Below are 22,608 nucleotides of genomic sequence, written 5' to 3' on the forward strand. Positions count from 1 at the left end.
GCCTCCGTTAACCAGAGGCAGCAGAAGTCGAACGTCGTCTTCCAAATGAGACAACAATGTGAAGCATCTCGGTTGATTCCCAAGAATAATTGGCCTTTTCCATTGCCGTTAACGGGCAATGGAAACATTGCACAGGCCGTTCACCAATGCGATTAGGTTACTTTGTAAAAGTTCCTGATTCAGGGAACAAAGGCTGTCGCAAACGAGAGAAGTTTTAATTGATCAAAAGAATAGGGAATTAAATGACGACATTTTAAACTAGAGCGGCACTCAGTAGAGCACATATCTCTGGCAGGCTGAGCAGTTGACATTTTGTACCCCACTGATCAGCCAGCTCTGCATCTGTACCTGAAACAAAATCTAATCAACTTGTTCCTGTCACCCACCCAACTCATCCACCTCCTTTTGTCATAATCCGTCCACAACTTTTTGAGATATCGTGCGATGTATAGTTTTTGGCCTTATCTCTTAATTGTGAAGAATCACTTTAGAAATTCTAGTATCCGGATCTGGATCTTCACCAAAATGTAATAAATTAGTCCTTGTGACACACCCAACATGTCCACCAAAGTTTTATCCAAATCCGTCCATAACTTTTTGAGATATCCTGCTCACAGACAGACAGACAGACAGACAGACAAACAGGGGTGAAAACATAACCCTCATTCGCCTTCGTTGGCGGAGGTAATGAGACTTGTGGTGACTTTCGAACACCCCGTTAAAATGTGTGCTGACAGCCATTTAGATTTTATTGAAATAAAAAGGGAAAAACTGAACTGATCATTCCTCGATGGCATTGAAATTTTGTTGTACAGTTGGGATTTTGACCGTGTACCATTTTAAATGTACATGAAGGTTTTGTGTTTTGTCTACAGAGGCAGTTTTTATTGTCCATGCAAGTCATAACAACAATGGTGCATTTTTACATGGGAGCGAAAGGCTCTGAAAACGTGAGTTTTTGGATGGGGAGTGCTTTTTTTTGAAACTCATAGATTTTGATTGAATATTCCCGGTCCGAATGCATTGACGTAGGTCCGTTGGTTGAGCAAGCATTTCCGCTAGTTCGTCGGACTTTGACTCCGACGTTCTCTGAGTGAAGTGCAATTGTTCGGCTCTTTCAGATTCAGTCCCAGCCGCCTCCACCCGCCGAAGTGCTGTCAGAGGAGGAAGCAGATGAGGATGAGCAGGACGAAGACATCCTGGCTTTCGCCGAAGAGAAGTACCGCCCGGCGGCTCTCGAGAAGATGATCACGTTGATTGCTCACCTGGTGGAACAGTCGCGTTCTGAGAGGTGCGTGGTTGTCGGCGAAGCTTGAAAGATAATTATGCTGCCCATTATTTATTTCCGATTCACCATCATGATCTTACTTTTACACGGGTTAATGACTGTGGATGTTAATTATGATTATAATTCTGAAATTATTTGCAGTGGTTGCTTCTTTCGTTGATTTTGGGATTAAAAATTGAGGAATGTTTGTTTTAGGCATCTCACACTTTCCCAAAGTGACATGACTGCGCTGACTGGAGGCAAGGTAAGACCAAAAACATTTTTCTTACTTTTTACAATGATTGCATGCTGTTATTGTTTGAATCCAACGTGAACTTTTAATACTCCCATGAATGTGGAACTCTAGCGGCTGCTGCGAAGGTTACAGGTGCCCAGAGAGAGCAGGTTATATCGGTAATAAGAAAGAGAGTTTGAGAAGTCTACCTGGACAGCATCATGTTAAATTTAACTCGTGTAATTGAACCAAAATATGGGAAAAAAAATCCTCAAGGTTCTGTTTTTTTACCACTCAGCCCGAATTGGGCTAAGGGGTATTGTCATCACAAGCGTTGTCTGGGCTTCCGTCCGTCCGGGCGTCTGTCAACTTTTGGTTTCCGTCGATTTAGAGGAGAACGCCTTGTGCGATTAAATCCATTTTTGCAGGGTGTGTTGGGGTTGAGTAGAGGAATGTTCCTTTCGAAATTGGGCACGCTGCGATTTTCAATGTGGCCTCCATGGCAGCCATCTTGAAATTGGTTTCCGTCGATTTTGAGGAGAACGCCTTGTCCGATTAAATCCATTTTTGCTGGGTGTGTTGGGGTTGAGTAGAGGAAGGTAACTTTTGAAAATGGGCGTGCTGTGATTTTCAATATGGCCACCATCTTGAAATTGGTTTGCGTCAAGGGGCTGAGGGGTTACGCCCGCTTTGCGGTGCTATTTTTTTAGGTTCATGGTTGGTGGTGGCATTGGAGTTTGCATTCAGCACTTTCTTTGGGGGAGGTATACGGGGTGGGGGGGGAGGAGTTGAACATAGTCCTTGTTGACGCTGCTAGTGCTGATGCTGTTGTACTTAACAACACTCGATGTTGTACTTAACATCCATCCAGGAGAGCTTGGATGATATGTTAGCACAAAGCAAATCAAACCTGTTGTTTCATCGCATTTTGCATTGAGGAAGTCATTGGGCCAGGAAAGCCCATAACACGTGAGACTCTGTCTCCGGGCAGGCATTTGCAACTGTGCTGCTCCCACTGTTGTTTAACTGTGGATGTATTTTGACACCTGTTTATTTATTTAACACTCCTCTTTCCATGGCAGCTTCAAACTCGTGCTATTTGCTTGTCTATTGCAGGGATTCCCGTTCCTCTTCCAACAGATTCGAGATGGCATCAACATCCGACAGACTTGCAATCTTATTTTCAGCCTTTGCCGTTACAACACCAGGCTCGCGGAGCATGTGAGCACTTTGACTGCAAACCTTACAAGAAAAACCTTTCAAAACACACTTTCCAGTCTGGTCATTATGATCCACGCTTGCTTTTATAGATGGGTCGGGACCAGCTTCACGACCAAAATGAAAATTTTAATTGGAGCCCCACGAAGGAAACTTATCAAACTTATCAGAATCAGACTAGAGCGGACTCGATGGCGCGTCATCGGAAATCCACACGCTTCCCACCTCAAGCAAAGTTGAAAGATGGCAGAAAGATTCAACAGGAATGACGAAATATCAAATTTTGATTCAAATAATTTTATCCCTTTTGACCCGTGATCATAAGTCCTCATAAATTAGAGCCTGAGCCGGGGGTCAAATCCCCAAAAAAGTCGTTTCCTATTTCATGCATCCCCCATATACAAAGTTTCATTGAAGAAAGTTTTAAAATGTGCGTGTAATTGTATGTTTTATTTGGTGTTTCATATTTTGACCCTGCCCCAGGGGGCGGTGCCAAAAATGATGCTGTCCTCGTACCTTCGTGCCATGTGGTGATCATAACTATCAAGTTTGGTGACTTTTTTTTTTTTTGCACAACTGTTTAGGAGGAGATAGCGTGACGGGCGGATGGACAGATGGAGCCGATTACGATATCCCCCTGTTTCTTTCAAAAAGCGTGGGGATAATAACCTACACTGAAATGACTTGATATTGGCATTGCCCATGAATCGTTTAACCACGGTTTTATTTTTGCATCATTCCCAAAATAATCCTTTCTGTTATCCCCCATGTTTTTTGAAAAAAATAACGGGTGGGTGGGGGGGGATATTGTAATCAGCTACGTCTGTACATCCGTCATGCTATGTCCTAATTCACCAAACTTGGTACATAGTTATGATCACCACCGGGTAAGAAAGTGCGAGAGCAGTATCATTTTGGCCCCTCCCCCCTGGGACGGGGTCAAAAGGTCAAATCCCGAAAAATGCAATTACGGGCACATTTTTAAATGAAGCTTTGTATAAGCAATCAACATTAGGAACGCATGAAATATGTAACGATTTTCTGCATTTGACTCATCCCATCAAACTAATTTGTTCATTTGTTCATCATCATTTGTTCTTATCTAAATGAACCAAAAGCCCACCAGTTATGGGTTTCTTCTTGTTGCCTCGATTGTAGTGGAGTTTTTGGTGACGGGTGGAGGGGAGTGACCTTTTTTTGTTTCCTTTTTCAACCACTGCTGCCATAACACCAGCTGACTTGGGGAATTTATTTATTTGTTTACTCAATATGTGCTTTTATCATTTATTATTTTGCTTTCTAATATCCATTGTCCATACTAAGGGGAGGATCCCATCCTCAAATTGGATATTAAAGTCAAATTAAACTGAAAAGGCACTCACTGCTTCGAGTATTGTCATCAAACTTTCTCGGCATAATTAACAGTCTTACAAATTCAACTTGCGTCATCCAAATATACTTACATCTCCATTTATTCCGTTCTGTCCAGTCAAAAGTATATTTTTCTCAGTGTTCACCATGCTGGGTGATGTCATGACATTTTGGTGGGTGGCGCGTCTGGGATTGTTGTCCTGTGACCCTCCAGTCCTGGCAAATCCCATCACCCATCCTTGATGGATATTTCGCCAAGTTCCTGAAATAGTAACATGGATTGAACGAGCTGCTGCGTTGAAACAGCATTGCAATTGATGACGAAGAGCGTTCAATGTGATATTGAGAGGCATATTGATATCAGTTACACATTCCTTATTATTTATCATGATTGTTCCCATTGTCACTGGCATGTCTGGTTCTCAGAGTCATGATTTGTTTTACATTTTAAATTATTCTCTTCCTCCCTCCCCTCTTAGATTGTTGCAATGATATTTACGTCCATTGCGAAGCTGAGCCCAGAGGTGGGTTGATCATCTTCCTCTCTGTCTCTCTTCCTCTCGTCTCACCATCTCTCTTCCTCTCTGACTCTCTTCCTCTCGTCTCGCCATCTCTCTTCCTCTTGTCTCGCCATCTCTCTTCCTCTTGTCTCGCCATCTCTCTTCCTCTCGTCTCGCCATCTCTCTTCCTCTTGTCTCGCCATCTCTCTTCCTCTCGTCTCGCCATCTCTCTTCCTCTCGTCTCGCCATTTCTCTTCCTCTTTGTTTCGCTGTCTCTTTTCCTCTTTGTTTCTCTTCCTATCTGTCTCTCTTCCGCTTTGGCTCTCACCCTCGATATCTCTTCTCCTTTCTCTCTCTCCCACTGTGTGCTTGCGTGTGTGTGCGTAGTCTGTCTCGTGGGTTCTTCTTATAACTCTATTAATATGATTATTTATCCCCACCTGCTCACCCATACCGACACGACAATGAAACCGTCCATGGACCAATGACTTTGAACTTTCAGAGCAGGTGCTTTGCCAAACATCCTATAATTTACTTGCCGTTGATTCGGATGTTTTGCAGGGGATTCTCCACAAAACCCACACTTCTTATGCTTTTGTGTAGGACCTGGCTGAGAATTTGAATGCTGCTGTGTTAACAGCACTGATTGGGCTCTTTAGAGGCTTTATGACACCAGTCAACTTCCTCTCCAACTTCTGCTTTTTGTTTGCTACACGTCCTAGTGATGGTTTCCGTCTCGGTATTTCTTCCAAGAAATGCTCTTGGACAAGAGTTTCCTTGACATGGTTTTGTGCTCTTTTTTTTAGCAATAATGATTCAACACCGAGTCTTTAGAATGTGTGTTCTTCAGTAACCACAAACCTCAGCTCTATATTTAATGTTTTTGATGTCTACAAACTTTAAACTAGATATCTCTGATTACAAAGCAATTGCCAAGTGTAAACCTCCCACGACTTAACCTTGGCCCGCGATCCAATAATGGCTTTTTTTTTTTTGAACCGTGATATGACCTTGACCTTCAACATTTAGCGATTAGAGTGTAGATTAAGAAAACGTGTCCCCATCCACAATCTATATGTCAAACTTGACATGAATATCAGAGGAAAATTATTCAAGTTATGATCAAAAAGATATTTTTTGTCAACTTGGTCACAATCTGAAAAATGTAGCACATTGACACAAATCAAATATCACATGCACAACTTCAGTGCAGGTCCACCATTATGATGCAAAAACATCTTGGAAGGCCAAGCGGTCTTTGAGACTCCTCATTGGCAAAATTGAACGATAAAACACGCGTTTGAAAATGCGGGTTTTTTGGGGGGTTTTTTCAGACTGCCATTTGACCTTGACCTTTAACCCGGTGGGTTATGATGTAAATTCAGTGTAAATACTCCTTGCTCTAGGCTATCTCGAGAGGGCAGTTTTTATTCCAATCGGACAAGTCTCAGTCGAGCTTTGGTGAAATTCTATTCTGAAAGTCCCAGCCGGATCTGAGATAAAGCTCGGGCATTGGCAAAAAAAGGAAAGGAAAAAAAAAAACGAATGGTGGTTTCGTACTCCGAGGAATCTAAGAAACTCTGGGGTACCATTAAACATAGGGGCAATACCCCTGGGTGCTCACCTGGAAGTGGCTGGATAAGATAATCAGAGAACCACTGGTAGGCATGGATGACCCACAACATATATAACAGAGAAGAAAGTAAATACTGAAGGATTTTGGGGTTTTTTAATGCCATGAACAAACTTTTGTACATCAAGGGTGATAAAAGTTATGGTGAAGTTTCATCAGAATTGTGTGTGTTGTTTCTGAGAGGAAAGCAAATACCTATTTTGGGTGGCAACCGCAGACCCCCTAAGACCTGGAATTTTTTATGGCATGAACAAACTTTGTTACATCATGGGTGATGAAGGTTGTGGTCAAGTTTCATCCAAATTGTTTGTGTAGTTTCAGAGAAGAAAACAAATACATATTTGGGGGAGCAATCCCCATGAGACCCCCTGAGAGCCCACTTTTTCTGATGTCATGAACAAACTTTTGGTACACCATGGGTGATGAAGGTTGTCGTCAAGTTTAATCGGATTTGTGTGTGCAGTTTCTGAAAAGAGAGCAAATACCTATTATGGGGGGCAACCCCCATCGACCCCCTTAGTGCCATATATATATATATATATATATATATATATATATATATATATATATATATATATATATATATATGTATATATATGTATATATATATATATATATATATATATATATATATCTTTTTTTTTTTTTTAATGCCTTGAACAAACTTTGGTACATCCACAGTGATAAGCGTTCTGGTAAAGTTTCATCAAAATCTTATGTATAGTTTCAGGAAAGACGAAAGTATTTGTGGACGGACGGACAGATGGACTGACTGACGAACGGACGGCACACCATCCCACAAGGTCTCCGGAACTACGTTCCAAGTGAACTAAAAATTGGAAACACTAATTGTAGAAACAAACCCGACAACAGCTCTAACCCTCCTCTTCTCCAATAAGGGGAGTCTTAATAACACAGTGCTATATCTTTTTTTAATCGCATTTTAATACCTCCCCACGAGTTGCCCTAAAGACAGTTATGTCGACCACGATGTTTGGACCGATATATTTTGTTGACCAGACCAGACGTGCATTGTGCAGTTTGTATAGGTGCTAAAGGTCGTTGGTGAGCTAGCCATGTTCTGTGTTGACAATCCGATAACAACATGATGATTATCCTGAGACGAGCTCAGTTTCCACAAGTTTGGAATCCAAATCCTTGAGATCCAAATGCCTAAAACCCTGTTGGTGTGGCTATTGGAGGAAATGCCCATAGACCATCAAAAACTCCATCACAGATGAAGGAAAACATCTGGCTTACAGGCGTAAACCCATGGATGGAGGAGTTACGACCCCATCTCCATATGCAGCACCCTGCAAATAATTGAAAATCATGATTAACACAAACACAAGCACCAGGGTTAGAGCCCCTGCCGTTCTTCCTCTCACCACAAGCAGGATGGTGGATGACAATAATTATGACGCGACAATCCTAAACCCGCAAGGAGGGTCGGCTGCAGATACACTCCTCTGTGTAGCTTCTGTCGACGCTCACGTCATTTCATTGTTCGTCAGATTAATGAACGAACGCTATCTTTTCTGCGCTTAGGAGGAATTACCACGATTGATGAAGGAGTACTGCTACGATATAGTCTGTATTCAAGAGCATAGACACATGCACCCTGAAGAGCTATCACACAGCACTCTTGGGGATTCAACACTAATCACTGCTTCAGCTCCGTGCAACGATGCCGGTGCTTCAGTTGGTGGAGTTGGTATCGCAGTAAGACGCCGTGCCAAAAGCAACCTGACTGATTCCTCAAAATTTTCAGAAAGAATATGAATGGCCGTTCTCAAGGGAGATCCGAAAACGTATGTTGTATCATGTTACTCGCTTAAGAAATGCATCTGCAGAAATAGATGTTGAACAATTCTATGAAGATCTTCAATGTAATGTGCAATCCATACTGATGCACGCTTTTGTTATATCTGTGGATATTTAAATGCAGAGGCACAAGGGCTACGTTCATAATCATTCAACCAGCAACAGAAACGGCATCCAACTGTGCGAGTTCTCCGATCAAAACAACATGGTTATAAGTTGCACTCGATTTCCTATGAAACACGATAATGTGGACGCACGCAAACCCTGCTGGATTCACGTCTCAAATTGACTTCATCTTGGTGCGCAAGCAGTGGAGAAATAGTGTGAAGCATGTACGTGCCTTCACAACTCTTACCGCTGTTGGAAGTGACCACCGAATCGTGGATGCAAAAATACAGTTGAGTCTTCAAAGACAGGTATCCTCAGTCGGTCTCCAATTTTTCATCACATATATCGAGTTCCAGTCCTTTCCTGTAACCGTCATGACCAGATTCCTTTCTCATGTTACCTGCTTCTCTCCAGCATCAATCAACTTGTTTAACCTGAGTCTCTTGCCATGTCTCTTCTGTGTCCGTTCGCGCAACTCCAGGAATGTTGCACGATTGTAACAGAGATCCATCTACAAATGGCAATACGTCGGCTCGCTTGGCAGCGTTTGTTCGTACCTTTAACATTTTGTTCAAATGTTGTCAATCTGTTGTTCACTCACCTGGAACGTAGTTCCAGGGAGCTTATGAGATGGCGCCTTGTCCTTCTGTCCGTCCGTCCACAAATACTTTCAACTTCTCTGAAACGACACACACAATTTTAATGAAACTTTACCACAACAGCCCAGGTGCATCTGTTTGTTTTTGTTTGTTTTTTTGTTTTTAATCCTTCAGCTTCTGTATTTTCTCATTTTACTTTCTCTACGCTTTCACCGAAAGTTGCTTCCTCAATTTACCTGGTTATGCTTTAGAATCGAATTGCAATGCCATCAAAGAGAACGATTACTCTCACATACTTTCTCAACTTCCCCCTCTCCAGGCCGCACAGCCCTTTTTCAAGCTGCTTTCCATGCTGATGGAGTTTGCAGCTGGACCACCTGGGATGCCTCCTTTCACCAGCTACATCCTGCACAGGATCTGGGAGGTATGCTTCCTTTGAGTAATTCAGCTGGGGTGGCTTACTCTCCTTGTCAAATCTGGCACAGACAATTCTGATTTAATAATGGATCCTGATTTTTGGTGAGTGTGATTTTTTTTTTTTGATGATATTGTTGTGGTTGACGAAATTCGCAAACCACCATTCAGGTCCCTTAGGTGAGATATCTCTGTAAGTATATGTGTAGTTAGGCCCAAACCCGTTGTTTAGAGGGAATAAATGTCATTCATTCGGGCTGCGACCCCTCTAGATAGCCGTTTTTCTTTTACTATCTTTATTTTGGACCAGCCGCCATTACTACCATTACTACCACCACCAACCATGTCTCAACAGCCATCACACAACAACCACCAACCGCAACGCCGCTTCACAACCACAGCCACGACCGAGCAGCGGGTGCAGAAACACCACAGCCTTTCCGAAGAAAACGGATCAAAAACGACTCACGCCCACTTCTGTTCCGTCCTATCGGCGAGCGTGGGGCGATTTGGCCCCGCCTCCAGGTGCGTCGGAGTGTGGTCGCTATATGCAAATTCGCGGATCAAAAAGCATTCACGCCCACTTTTCTTCTGTCCAATGGGGAGCCAGCCAGAGGTAAAGGGTCAAAGGTGAAGGAGCGAGGCCACGGGGGCTATAAAGGGCCGCGTTCGCTAGTCAAGAGCGCAGTTCGGAGTTGAGTTGGGAAGAGCCAGTCAAGTGGAGTTCGGAGTTGAGTTGGGAAGAGCCAGTCAAGAGAGGAGTCGGAGAAGGCAGTTGGACGGAGCTGTGGAGAGTTGGAGAGGTGGCGGCGGCGAAGGCAGTCGAGGGGGTGCTCGTGTCAGAGTCGGGGAGCTGCGGAGAGGAGAGGCCGGCAACGCGACCGAGGTCGTGGTGGAGACGCTCGTCGCGGGACCCGAGCCAGGGAGATATCCTCCTTCCCCCGAGCATCAACAACCCCCTCCTGTTTCCCCCCGCGCTGAGATAGTGCGAGAAGGGGGCCCCGTTCCCACCCCATTCCAGACACTGTCCGCGAGGCCCGCGGAGTCGGGGCGCCACCGCCATTTTGCGGCTCATCATCAGACGGGTAGGCCCGACGTGGTCTCGGCCCCAGGCCCGTCTGCCCCCATCATCCTTGAGGGTGGTCCTTTTCTTTTGCTTTGAGTATATGTGTTGTCGGCGCCGTCTGTGAAGTAAAACTGTATAAGTGTTGCCGTGTGCTCGGTAGTCGGTGGTATATCTGCATTGTGTTTTGCTTTTACATTTGCTTTTTGTGTATTATTGTGTTTCTTCTTCTTTTACATTTGCTTTTGGTGTAATTGTATATGTGTGCTTTCCGTTCATCGCGAAATAAATGTGCTTTATGTTGAACTGTTTTCCCGTTTCGCTTCGTCTTTTCCTTTATTGAATCTCCATCTTACTTCACGTAAAGGGTTGGTCGTGGGCAAAAACGCCCGATAATTAATCGAACCGTCCAGGTTGACGATAACACCGCTCGGTTATCCCGATAGTACGGAACGGGTCGCTTAAAGTGGCCCGTGTCCGAAGTCGACCTGCGGCGAGGTGCGATCGCCCGGTCTACCCTCCGTGTGGGTACTTAGGTAGGTCGAATTTGGCGAGAAACCCTATCCCACGCGGGGGGCCGATTGGCACGATCGTGGTGAGGCCGAAAGGCCCACCCGTGACTAGTTCCCTGCGTTAGTCCGAGAGGGTCACGACGGGATTGTCCGTCCGGTGGGCGACGTGCCGCGATTCGAGTTACGTGGCCGCTCGCACGCCGGCGGGCGCGAATCCGCAACAATATTGTTACGAATTCTGGCCCGTCCGGCGTGCGATCGGCCGCTTGACTCGAATGGCGGCCGCTTCGCCCACCGAACGGACAATTCAGTCGTGACCCTCCTGGAACTACCACCAGGAGCCAGTCACGGGTGGGGGTTTAACCTCACCACGATCGTGCCAATTGCCCACCCACGCAGGATAGGGTTGCTCCCCAAATTAGACCTATCTAAGTACCTGCGCGAGTGGTCGACTGGGCGATCGTACCTCGCCGCAGGTCGACTTCGGACACGAACCGCTTAAGCGGCTCGTTCCGTGCTGCAGGGATAACCGAGCGGAGTTATCGTCGACCTCGACGGTTCAGATTATTTACCGGGTGTTGTAAACCCACTATCAATCCCTTACGTGATGCAAGATGGAACTTTCAACAAAGGAAAGGACGCAGCGAAACGGGAAACAGTTCAACAAGCAAGCACTTTATTACACACACAGACGAGCATGTATTCACAGCCATACAGTAATGCACTTATAACAGTCAAGACAAAATGCATCATAATGGCTTCATTATGATGTCATAATTGCATACGTCGAACGCTTTATCCGATCGGTATGAAAATTTTTGAGGGTTATCTCGGGCTTAATTGTATGACGGGAAAAAAATTGAAGATGTCATAAGTCAAGTGGTTCAGCAGCAATATTTTTTTTAACATAAAAACCTTATGATAACAAGAGATAACAGATCGAGGCAAAACTTTACACGTATGATCGCCTTTCCATGAGGAACAAAACGTTCTCCACCTATGACATCATAGATCACATGGTTTGGTAGATATGATTTTTTTGAAGAATATAACTTTTTTAAAGCTTCTTCTCCAGAACAGCTTCACATATCGAGGGGAAACCTCACCCACATGTTCCCCAAGCCATGGGGATACCAGGGTGTTCACGAAATAATTAATAGGTCACATGCTCTGGCAGCCATATTGGATTGAACAAAAATCTTTACAAACTTCTTTCTCTTGAACCGCTTCATCAATTGACGTGAAACGTCACAATTATAATGTCCTAGTCGTGGGGAATATACGTTTTAAATGTCAATCTGATTGGATGCATGGTCTGGCAGCCAGAATTATTTAATTTTTTGAATCTGGGTTCAGGGATTTAAATCAAACTTGGTGCAAGTATGTATTATGATATAATGTGGGTGGAGGTGTGTATCTGGCAATGTCACAGAGTGCCCTTCTAGCTTGTGATTTTTTTATCAATACAAGGTTTCTCTGAACAATTTCCTTTCGGTGATGATCTATTCACCTACTCTCAATATGCACGAGCAAGTCCGTGACTGACAAACTCAAACTTAGCGAAAATCCCAGATGTGTTGCCGTGCTGCTCCAACCACTTCTGGTTCACCGAAATATTGACTTGTTTTAACCTGCTTTTAAACATTTAGTATTTTATTATCTGTTAAGTGTTGGATTTATGAAAAACAAACTTGCAATCCTACTTTAGATACCCTGGCATTCCAACATCGGTCCATCTTTCCTCCACCCGCCACCTTCCCCCTGTCCTATCACTTTGTGCACCAGGTGATTGAGTACAACCCGGCGCAATGTCTTGACTGGCTTGCGATGCAGACCCCGAGGAACAAGATAGCTCACAGCTGGGTTATGCAGAACATGGATACGTGGGTGGAGCGTTTCCTGCTGGCCCACAATTATCCGCGAGTCCGGAGCTGTGAGTTTATCGTGATGTCATTACTGACTCGGCGTGCTGTTACACTCGTATAAAAATTCCACACTCGATTCTTAACCTGATCGTTTCCCCCCCCCCCCCCCAACACAACGCCTGGAATCCTCATCGGTTTTGTCGAAGGGGCAACGGAAAGGCCAAAATATTTTTTGGAAGACTGGTGATTACAGCACTGACGCATATTATGGAAAACGTGACCACTCCATTTATACAAACGGGTTTGCACGATAGCAAATGTGTGTTTCACTTCACAACAGCAAATACAATTAATTATAAAATGTAAGAAAGTGCATTTAGTCAATTTTCGTCGTTGTGAACACCCTGTTTTGTATGTAATTCTCAACTCAGCCTGCCAAGACCCTCCAGCAGCTTGTCGGTAAATTGTCAAGCAATTGAGTTTTCGGATTTCCAAAGCCAAAATGTAATCTCGGGATTTGAAGATAAATAAATTTGCATTGGACCTGCGATTCATTCCCAAACAGCTCGTGCTTTCAATCCAATGGTGAGCGTTCCCATCTTGACCCAGCTATAAACCGTCGTCATGGTGATTCGCAGGCAGAGCGAGGCATTAAATGTGTGGGCCGTCCCTCGGATGGACGATAAATTGAGCATCCCGTTTGACAGCGTTAGTCTGTGGACATTAAAGGTCCTATGGTGTTTTTCACAAGGGGTAGCTGTGTTTTTGCCAATTCCAAATTCTTGCCCTGACTACTGCCGGGAATGCAATGGCAAAAACCGCCCAGCAATTTCTTCGGCAGTACCGACGCTCCTGTAAATAGTCTGGAACATTTGAATTATTTGTGATGTGGATGCACTTGCCTCCGTGGTCTGTGCTGAAGGGTGCACTTACACTGTTGCTGTTGTTTGTTTGTTTGTTTGTTTGTTTGTTTTTGAAAAATGTTTCATGTTTTTCGACAATAAACTTCAAATGAAAAACTTCAACATGAAGAAAACAGCTTTATGCGAGACAAAAATGAAATCGGAGAAAAGAAAATTCATCGCATGTCTACCAAGCGAATTGGAATAAATTATATTTGCTTTTACCGTTTATGTTTTATATTTTTCATTTTGTTTTTGATGTCGGTAAACAAATTGTGAATTTGTATCAAAAGTGATCTTTCTCCCACCTCCCTCCACGTGTTGTCACCAGCTGCCGCTTACCTGCTCGTCTCTCTCATCCCAAGTAATTCCTTCAGGCAGCTATTCCGCTCTGCACGTTCTCTCACGGCCCCGAGCCGGGAGGTCCCGCTCGGCCAGGACGCGACCACCGTGCTACACCGTGTCTACCAGCTACTGTTGAACCTCTTGCCCTGTGCACGACCGTACGCGGACGTACAGTTACATGGTACCACCAAGCTCGTGCCCTACTTTGGCCTACTCACGCACTGCCTGGCATCACGCAATGAGCGCCTCATGTTTGCACACTACTTCCCTGACCTTTGGGCCATTTATCAGCCTCGCCTGTCAGAGCCTGCCATCGCTACGAACCACAACAAGCAGGCTTTGTTGGTTTTTTGGCACGCCGCTTGCGTGGGATGCCTTGAAAATGCTCGCCTCGTTGTTCAAAGCCCCACGGTGGCACGAAACATCGCTTTCAACTACATCCTCGCCGACCATGATGATCAGGTACCGTACCTGTGGAACGTCTGGTTTCCTTCTACCTCTGTTGCATTTGTTACCCTCGTGGAAACAAAATACTCCTTTGTCCTTTCAAGTGTTTGGGCCGCAAAAACGTTTTCATCTCACTCGTTTAAATGGATGAAACTTTTTTTCTTCTTCTTCTTCAGTGTAACACGGCACGCACTTTTCTGATTGGATATGTAGAAATTGATTACAGTGAAATCTCATTCACTGTCAGTTATTCCCATTCATCGGACCACAGAAACAGCTACTCTTTCATCTTAAAATATATACATATATACTGTATATTTATACAGAATATATGTATATTTATTTATTGATTGATTGATTGATTGTTGTTTGTCTCCAAACCCGGCACTCCCCTGAGGCAATAACACAATATATAGTGTTCCTGAGACAGTTATTTCATTGGTATTCGTTTTTAGATAGCCCTTCCCTTTTGTGTAATGGATTTATGGGTCATATTTGTTGGGTGGGCTTTCGACAAGTCTTTATTGCCATTCTTTATCGATTTTTACTTGGCACACACAACCTCTCTATGCTGCAAGCAAGCAGACCACAGCAACGGGGGCAACTCATTTGCAAACGCGTGCCTTTTCACATTCAAAACTCACACCATTACCCAACGGATGCTCACCTCAAACCTTCACCAGACTCAAACTTCAACGCTACAACATTCCTTCAAGCACCACAATGCCTTCATAATAATTCCCCCACATCAACAAATAGTCGGGTAAATCTACAACAAAAAATAGCCTTACCCCAAAAAAATTGATACAAAAGGTTTTTTAACGGTTTTGAGTAGGGTTTGACCTCCAAAATAACATACTAAAAATCTACTCAAATCCACCTACCGGAAAGGGCCTATTTTCAAGATGGCGTCCAAAATGGCCGCCGTGGGCTTAAATTGCCATAGAATGGGCACGAGTTGGCCTATATTTGCGATTTTTGTGTCAATTTCTATGTTTCGGATGTCAACAAATCTATTGAAATCATTTTCAAAGTTGGAGATGTATCTTCAGTCAAACTTGGTCCAGACAGAGCAATTGACCCTGCTCTACTCTTTCAAAGATTTCTTGTGTCAAAAACAGGAGACATTTCGTTGGAAGATGTCATGGGCTATGAGCTGAGCCCATTTCCCCCTGCCCTGTTTGAGGGTATAGGTATTTTCAGAAAGACTGACAAACCTCAATTAGTTCAAGCTATCAGAGACCATTCTGCCAAAGTGTCAAATGATACTGTGTCTGACTCTGTTCCCCAAACTGAGCACTATGTTCTTGATGGTGGCTCCTTGCTGCATCGTTTGTCATGGACAGCCGGGGACAGTTTCAATGTGATAGCCAAGTCGTATGCTGACTTCACTATTCGTCACTATGGAAAAGCAACAGTCGTTTTTGATGGTTATGATGATGGACCATCTATTAAGGACAATACACACAAGCGCCGTGGCCATATTGTTCATCCCGAAGTCAGCTTCACACCTGGAACAGAATTCTCTGGCAAAAAGGATGAGTTCCTGTCCAGGAGCTCCAACAAGCAACAGCTCATCAACCTCATCAGTGAGGAAATGAAGAAAATTGGCTTGAACGTAATTCATGCACCAGGGGATGCCGATGTAGACATAGTAAAAGCTGCAGTGACATCGTCATACCAACAATCAACTACCCTGATTGGAGAACATACAGATCTGTTGGTGCTATTATTGCATTACGCTAGCGTCGACAGCAAAGAACTGTATTTTCGTTCTGACAATTCATCCAGGAACTGGAAGGTGCACAATATCAACCAGCTGAAAGTATCATTGGGTGAAGAGCTATGCCCACATCTTCTCTTCTTTCATGCCTTCACTGGTTGTGACTCGACATCTCGAGTATTTGGAATTGGAAAAAAGTCAGCATTTCAGAAACTGGCAAAGGGGGATTCAGCAATCAAGACTTGTGCAAACACCTTCCTTGTTCCCAACCAAACAAGAGACATGGTCGTGGAAAACGGCAACAATGCCATGAAAGTATTATTTGGAGGACATCCCTGTGATTCCCTCGCCAAGTTGCGATATAATGTCTTTGTGAAGAAACTGGCTTCAGCTAAGTCGTTTGTCACCCCAGAACGTCTGCCACCAACAGCGTCTTCAACAAGGTTTCACTCTCTGAGGGTATACTATCAGATTATGGTCTGGATGGGGAGGAACGGAAACTTGAAGGCAACAGACTGGCGTTGGAAACTGGAGGACAATAAACTAGTTCCAGTCATGTCGGACAAGGTCGCTGCTCCAGAAAAGTTGTTGAAGATGATCCGATGCAACTGCACAACTGGCTGTAGAACAAGTCACTGTAGCTGTAGGGGATACGGTCTGCCATGCCACAGCGTCTGCGGACCCTGTCAACTTGATACCTGCGAAAATCCTTTCAACAAGACAGTATCGGAGGACGAAGAGGAAGCATAGTTTATCTATGGTAAATGCTACTTCAATGAACGAACTTTCGTTGATGTTTTCAATTTACCCTAACTTGAAGGCATTTTAATTGAAAGTACGTTCTAGAGGAAATGGTGATCATTGTGAGAGCCGATTAATTTATTACTTTCTAAATTACCAAAGCATATTTTTATTTATGTTATGCACAAGATGGTCAATTAATTCTGATCACTACACACGGGACAACTTTTCAGGTAGACACTATTTGAAGGATTGGGCATGGTGACCTCCAAAATATTTCAGGTAGACCTCCAAAACATAGGAATAAACACAAACACTACAAATGTAGTCCATTTATTGCCTGTTTTAAAACAAGTACACGCCCATGGTGGCCATTTGGGGGGGGGGGGCATTTTGGACGCCATCTTGGATTTAAGGCCTTACCATCACTAGTCAACTCTGAAAATGATATCAGGTGATTTGTTGACCTCCAAAACATAGAAATCGACACATACATCACACAAGCACAGCATTTATTGACAATTTAGTAGCAAATTTATGCCCATGGCAGCCATTTTGGAGGGCAATTTTGGACGCCATCTTGAATTTAAGGCTTTTCCATCACTGATCAACTTTGAAAATGATATCAGTGGATTTGTTGACCGCCAACACATAGAAATCAACACATATATCACACATGTACGGTATTTATTGACAATTTAGTAGCAATTTTATGCCCATGGCAGCCATTTTGAGGGCCATTTTGGACGCCATCTTGGATTTAAGGTTTTTCCCATCACTGATCAGCTTTGAAAATGGTTTCATTGGATTTGTTGACCTCCAAAACATAGAAATTGACACAAAAATCACAAATGTAGGCCAGCTATTGCACATTCTATGGAAATCTAAGCCCACGGTGGCCATTTTGGATGTCATCTTGAAAATAGGCCCTTTCCGGGAAGTGGATTTGAGTAGATTTTTAGTATGTTATTTTGGAGGTCAAAACCTACCCAAAACCGTTGAAAAACCTTTTGTATCAATTTTTTGGGGGTCAAACCACAAATTTACTCTACTAAAACCCCAACTCAAGCTCGCCTACACTCACCCTTGATGCCACAACGAACGAGCACCACCACCACCACCACAGATCATCATGCAGAAAGCTCACCAATATGCTCACTGTGACACCACCACTGCTATCGCTCAACCACCGCCATCACCACCGACGCCAAAACCGCCTTTTCGGACCAATAGGGAATAAGGGAGCAGCCCGTACCATTGTAGATACATGGGTCTGGATGTTCTGCCATCGAGCCTGAAGCGCAAGAGTGCACAAGACTTTGTTCAATCGTATGGATAGCCCCAACGTTCCACTCAATTACGGCCCTCATTGGGTGTCTGCCGCATGTTCGTGGCTGGAGAGCGCAACCAAATACTCGGTGCCATGTTTACCTCAGATGGATCGTGTGGCAGAGTTCAGGGCAAGTGAGGGCATTTCAGGGTAATCGTCCGTACACCAATGAGGGCGCTGGAGGAATACCCATCGCTCCGCCTGTTCTGGTCCCAAGCTCTGCCCCCGCCGGGGGATTATAAAGGAGCGCTCGGTTCTCTGGCTAAGCGTTCTTGTTCTTGGGGCCACGGTGTGGTGAGCAACAAACGAGTGGAATGGAGCAGAGCGGAACTGAGCCAACAGAGCGGAGTGCAGAACAAGCAGAAAGTCAGACGCCAGACCAATGCAGTTTGAGATAACCAGACTGGAATAGCATTTACACGCACAGACCTCTTTACACTCACCGTTAATCTATCTTCCCACACGTTCTTTCCTTTGTTTCCAAAACCCCCTGACACGCATCTTTACACCTTCCTCCCCACATTTCACCGCATCCCTCATCGTACCTCCTCCAACTACGCATCATTAGGCACATTCAGCTTTCCTCTCCCCTTTGACCTTCCTCAGCCACTGTGTTTGCGCAGGTCCGTTGATCCCACCCGGTTACAAGGCATTCTCCTCGAAATCGACAGAAACCAATTTCAAGATGGCTGCCATGGAGGCCACATTGAAAATCGCAGCGCGCCCATTTTGGAAAGGAACCTTCCTCTACTCAACCCCTACACACCCTGCAAAAATGGATTTAATCGGACAAGGTGTTCTCCTCGAAATCGACGGAAACCAATTTCAAGATGGCTGCCATGGAGGCCACATTGAAAATCGCGGCGCGCCCATTTTCGAAAGGAACCTTCCTCTACTCAACCCCAACATACCCTGCAAAAATGGATTTAATCGGACAAGGCGTTCTCCTCGAAATTGACGGAAACCAAAAGTTGACAGACGGATGCCCGCCCGGACGGACGCCCAGACAATGCCTATGACGACAATACCCCTTAGCCAATTCGGGCTGAGGGGTAAAAAGAGGTCACAACCACCTCCAACTTTTTCTCATCCGTCTTGCTATTCAATCTCCTCGGATATGATTCTGATGGCACCTGTCATGTTAATACAAGTTAAGATAGTGTGAGTTTTATAATGGTTTAGCTCTGCCCTGTGTGTTCTCTTTTAGATATATGTATATTTTCTTTTGCCGCACCTCATCAGTCCTTGCTTTCCTCAGCTGTACATATTCCTGTGTACTAAAACCCATTGTTTGCTAATTGTACACATGCCTTTCATCGCCCTAGCGTTATAAATAAACTTGCTTGTGTTGTAAATTTACCCAGTTCGTCGCATATTTTCCTCCATTGGTCTAACTCGAGCACAGTCTGCACGTCGTGCTATCTGAGAAGTTCTACCCCAGGTGATTTGCTCTCGTCAGCCGGTACCTACTCGGAACTTCCGCTCGGCTGCACCTAAAATGGTAATTTAACTCGAGTACGCATCGAGGACACGAGACCCTCCTTGGTGCGGCCATCCACAGCTAAGATACCCACGCGAAGTGGTGAAACCCTGCCAGGATTGGCGGTACTAATCGGCATTCATGGTTTATCTTGCAACCCGGTAGCGCACGTGCGGAGTTATCTATGCTCGGTGGCCTCAGGACTGCGCGTTTGAGAGTGACCCGAGTGCTTCTCTTGGTGGTGTGTGTGTGTGTGTGTGTGTGTGTGTGTGTGTGTGTGTGTGTGTGTGTGTGTGTGTGTGTGTGTGTGTGTGTGTGTGTGTGTGTGTGTGTGTGTGTGTGTGTGTGTTTTTCAGACCTTGCAAGACCAAGAGCTTTTGCTATTCTCCACATCGCTATCGTTGGAATCATCGGAGTTAGGATAGAGGTCACCGTAACTGCCCTACAAAGAACCTTTCAAACAATCTCATGAGGAATACACACAATAATTAGAGCTCCACTTTGATGAATCGACACATGGATTGCTGGCGCACATACACAGATGTATATATGCATATATATATATATATATATATATATATATATATATATATATATATATATATATATATATATATATATATATATATATATATATATTTGAAGATAAAATAAGATCGGTCACTGGGACGAAAGTTTTAAAAGTCTAACGTTTCAAGCTCTCACTCGAGCCCATCCATGACCTCAGAGACAGGATTAAAAAAAAACACATACGGCGCCATTTATACATAACGTTGAGAGATTGATCATCCTGATTGATAACACCTGGATTGATGTCACTTTATCAATTAACTAATTACTCTCAATTGCTTCCGTGATGTGTTCTGTGAAAGTGATCAGGGTGATTAGCACGTGTAGCGTGTTTATGGATGTTTGAGCTGGTGGCTTAATGCTTGATACGCCGGATGTAAATCGGTCTCTTAATTCAATTGTCATTTGAATACCAGGCCTCTTACAGCTGTCTGGACATTTGGTTGTTTGCTTGTCCAATCACCTCAGCCTCAGTGAACATGAATTGATGGTCTTGTCTGATGCTGTGCATTACGACCTGGGAGAGCAGATCCTTTCTACGTATGGCTAACTGGTGTTCACGTAGCCTTGTTTTTAGTCTCTTTGAAAGTCTCTCCAGTGTCGTGGGTTGTGCGCAGTTGCTGCAATTTATTTTATAAATGACAGGTGGTTTGTCCTCCCGATTCAATCACTCTTTGGTTGCATGATCCTGCGTTTAATGGTAGTCTCAGGTCGATGTGCGTCACGTTTGGAAGGGCACACCAGAACTTTTAATTAAACGCTAGTTAATAAAGTTAATAAAGAACGCCAGTTAATATAGCATAACGTATTCTCTCTGCTAACTCCACTCTCACTCTCACTCACTCACTCACTCTCTCTCTGTCTGTCTGTCAATGTCTCTGTCGCTGTCTCTGGATGTATCTGGACGGTGGTTATGTTTGGACGATGTTTGTCTCCGGACGGGAGTTTGTCTCCGGCCACGTCCGGGCGGTGTTTGTCTCTGGATAGCCTGTCTCTGGATGCGTCCAAGCAGTGTTTATCTCCAGACGCGTCCAAGCAGTGTTTGTCTCCGGACACGTCCAAGCAGTGTTTGTCTCCGGATGCGTCCAAGCAGTGTTCGTCTCCGGACGCGTCCAAGCAGTGTTCGTCTCTGGATGCGTCCAAGCATTGTTTTTCTCTGGACGCGTCCAAGCAGTGTTTGCCTCCGGACACGTCCAAGCAGCGTTCGTCTCTGGACGCGTCCAAGCAGTGTTCGTCTCCAGATAGCCTGGCTCCAGATGCGTCTCGGCGGTGTTTGTCTCCAAACGTGTCTGGGCGGTATTTATGTCTGGACGGGAGTTTGTCTCCGGACACGTCCAGGTGGTGTTTGTCTCTGGATGTCCCGGGCGGTGTTTGTCTCTGGGCGGTATTTATAGTATGACCGGTGGAAAATGTATTTCAGACATTTTTGTAGGTGAACGGAGGTTATGTTTTCATCCCTGTTTGTGAGCATATCTCAAAAAGTTATAGACGGATTCGGATGAAACTTGGTGAAAAGGATTGGTGTGTGACAAGGACGAATCGGTTCAATTTTGGTGAAAATTCAAATCCGGATGCAAATATGATCATTTAAAAATACATATTTATATGATTCCTTCACAATTATGAGATCGGGCCAAAACCGACATATGGCATGATATTTCAAAAAGTTGTGGACATTTTATGACAAAACTTGATAAATGAGTTTGTTAGATGACAAGAACAAGCCAATTTGATATGGGGTGAGGTCAGCAGATCTGGCCTGTCAGTGGGATACAAAACATAAATTGTTCCACCTGGCGGAGGTATGCACTTTGCTTTGTGCAACATAAGTAAGGTGAAGCATTTGATAATTATGGTCACAGTGCCCTTTTTTTTTAAAGTGTTAACCATTACACTTTCCTTCTGAATCGTAAGCACGTTAGATTGACTTTCTCAAAATTGTCAAGCTGTTAGGGTTAGTGTGTGGTGCGAAATCGACAACCAATGGTGTGAGAATTACACATTATCACCTGGTGGCTTCTTTGTTTTAATTGTCACGTTCATTTTCCCGTCTTCTCCAGGATGTCGTGCTGTTCAACCGTGCCATGCTACCCGCCTACTACGGCCTTTTACGGCTCTGTTGCCTTCAATCCCCCAGCTTCACCCGCCAGCTGGCTTCCCACCAGAACATTCAGTGGGCCTTCAAGAATCTGACTCCCCATGCCAGCCAGTACCCGACGGTAAAAAAAAAAAATGTCCATTACTGTGTTATGATTGCTCCAACTGTGCTGTTTCCTTTGTTACCCTGATTTATTTGTCACATTTTGCAATTCACTCTTTGTGATTGTTGTTATTTTTTGAAATCTGGTTTCCTTTCTTACTGTTGTTAAAGTTTTAATGTAATTTGTACGTGCAGTCTTTTAAAGGGGCACAGTAGATAGTTGTTGAATGTCAGTCTGGGTTTCCATTTTAGAATATAGAA

General features: G+C 44.2%; 1 protein-coding gene across 7 annotated transcripts in view; it reads left to right on the plus strand.

Annotated features, from left to right (window-relative positions):
• The window catches only part of USP34 (ubiquitin specific peptidase 34), a 341,601-nt gene that overhangs the window by 291,141 nt on the left and 27,852 nt on the right, over positions 1-22,608 (plus strand). For all 7 annotated transcript variants that reach the window (XM_085890368.1, XM_085890370.1, XM_085890369.1 and 4 more), the window contains 9 exons: positions 876-950; positions 1,122-1,291; positions 1,484-1,532; positions 2,619-2,723; positions 4,571-4,615; positions 9,075-9,179; positions 12,530-12,677; positions 13,843-14,318; positions 22,208-22,366. In XM_085890368.1, coding sequence (XP_085746494.1) covers positions 876-950; positions 1,122-1,291; positions 1,484-1,532; positions 2,619-2,723; positions 4,571-4,615; positions 9,075-9,179; positions 12,530-12,677; positions 13,843-14,318; positions 22,208-22,366 — 1,332 coding nt within the window. The remainder of the gene's footprint in view (positions 1-875; positions 951-1,121; positions 1,292-1,483; positions 1,533-2,618; positions 2,724-4,570; positions 4,616-9,074; positions 9,180-12,529; positions 12,678-13,842; positions 14,319-22,207; positions 22,367-22,608) is intronic.

Source organism: Eptatretus burgeri, chromosome 7, assembly GCF_056783735.1.
Source record: "Eptatretus burgeri isolate ZD-2024b chromosome 7, Ebu_testis_v1, whole genome shotgun sequence".
Lineage (NCBI taxonomy): Eukaryota > Metazoa > Chordata > Myxini > Myxiniformes > Myxinidae > Eptatretus > Eptatretus burgeri.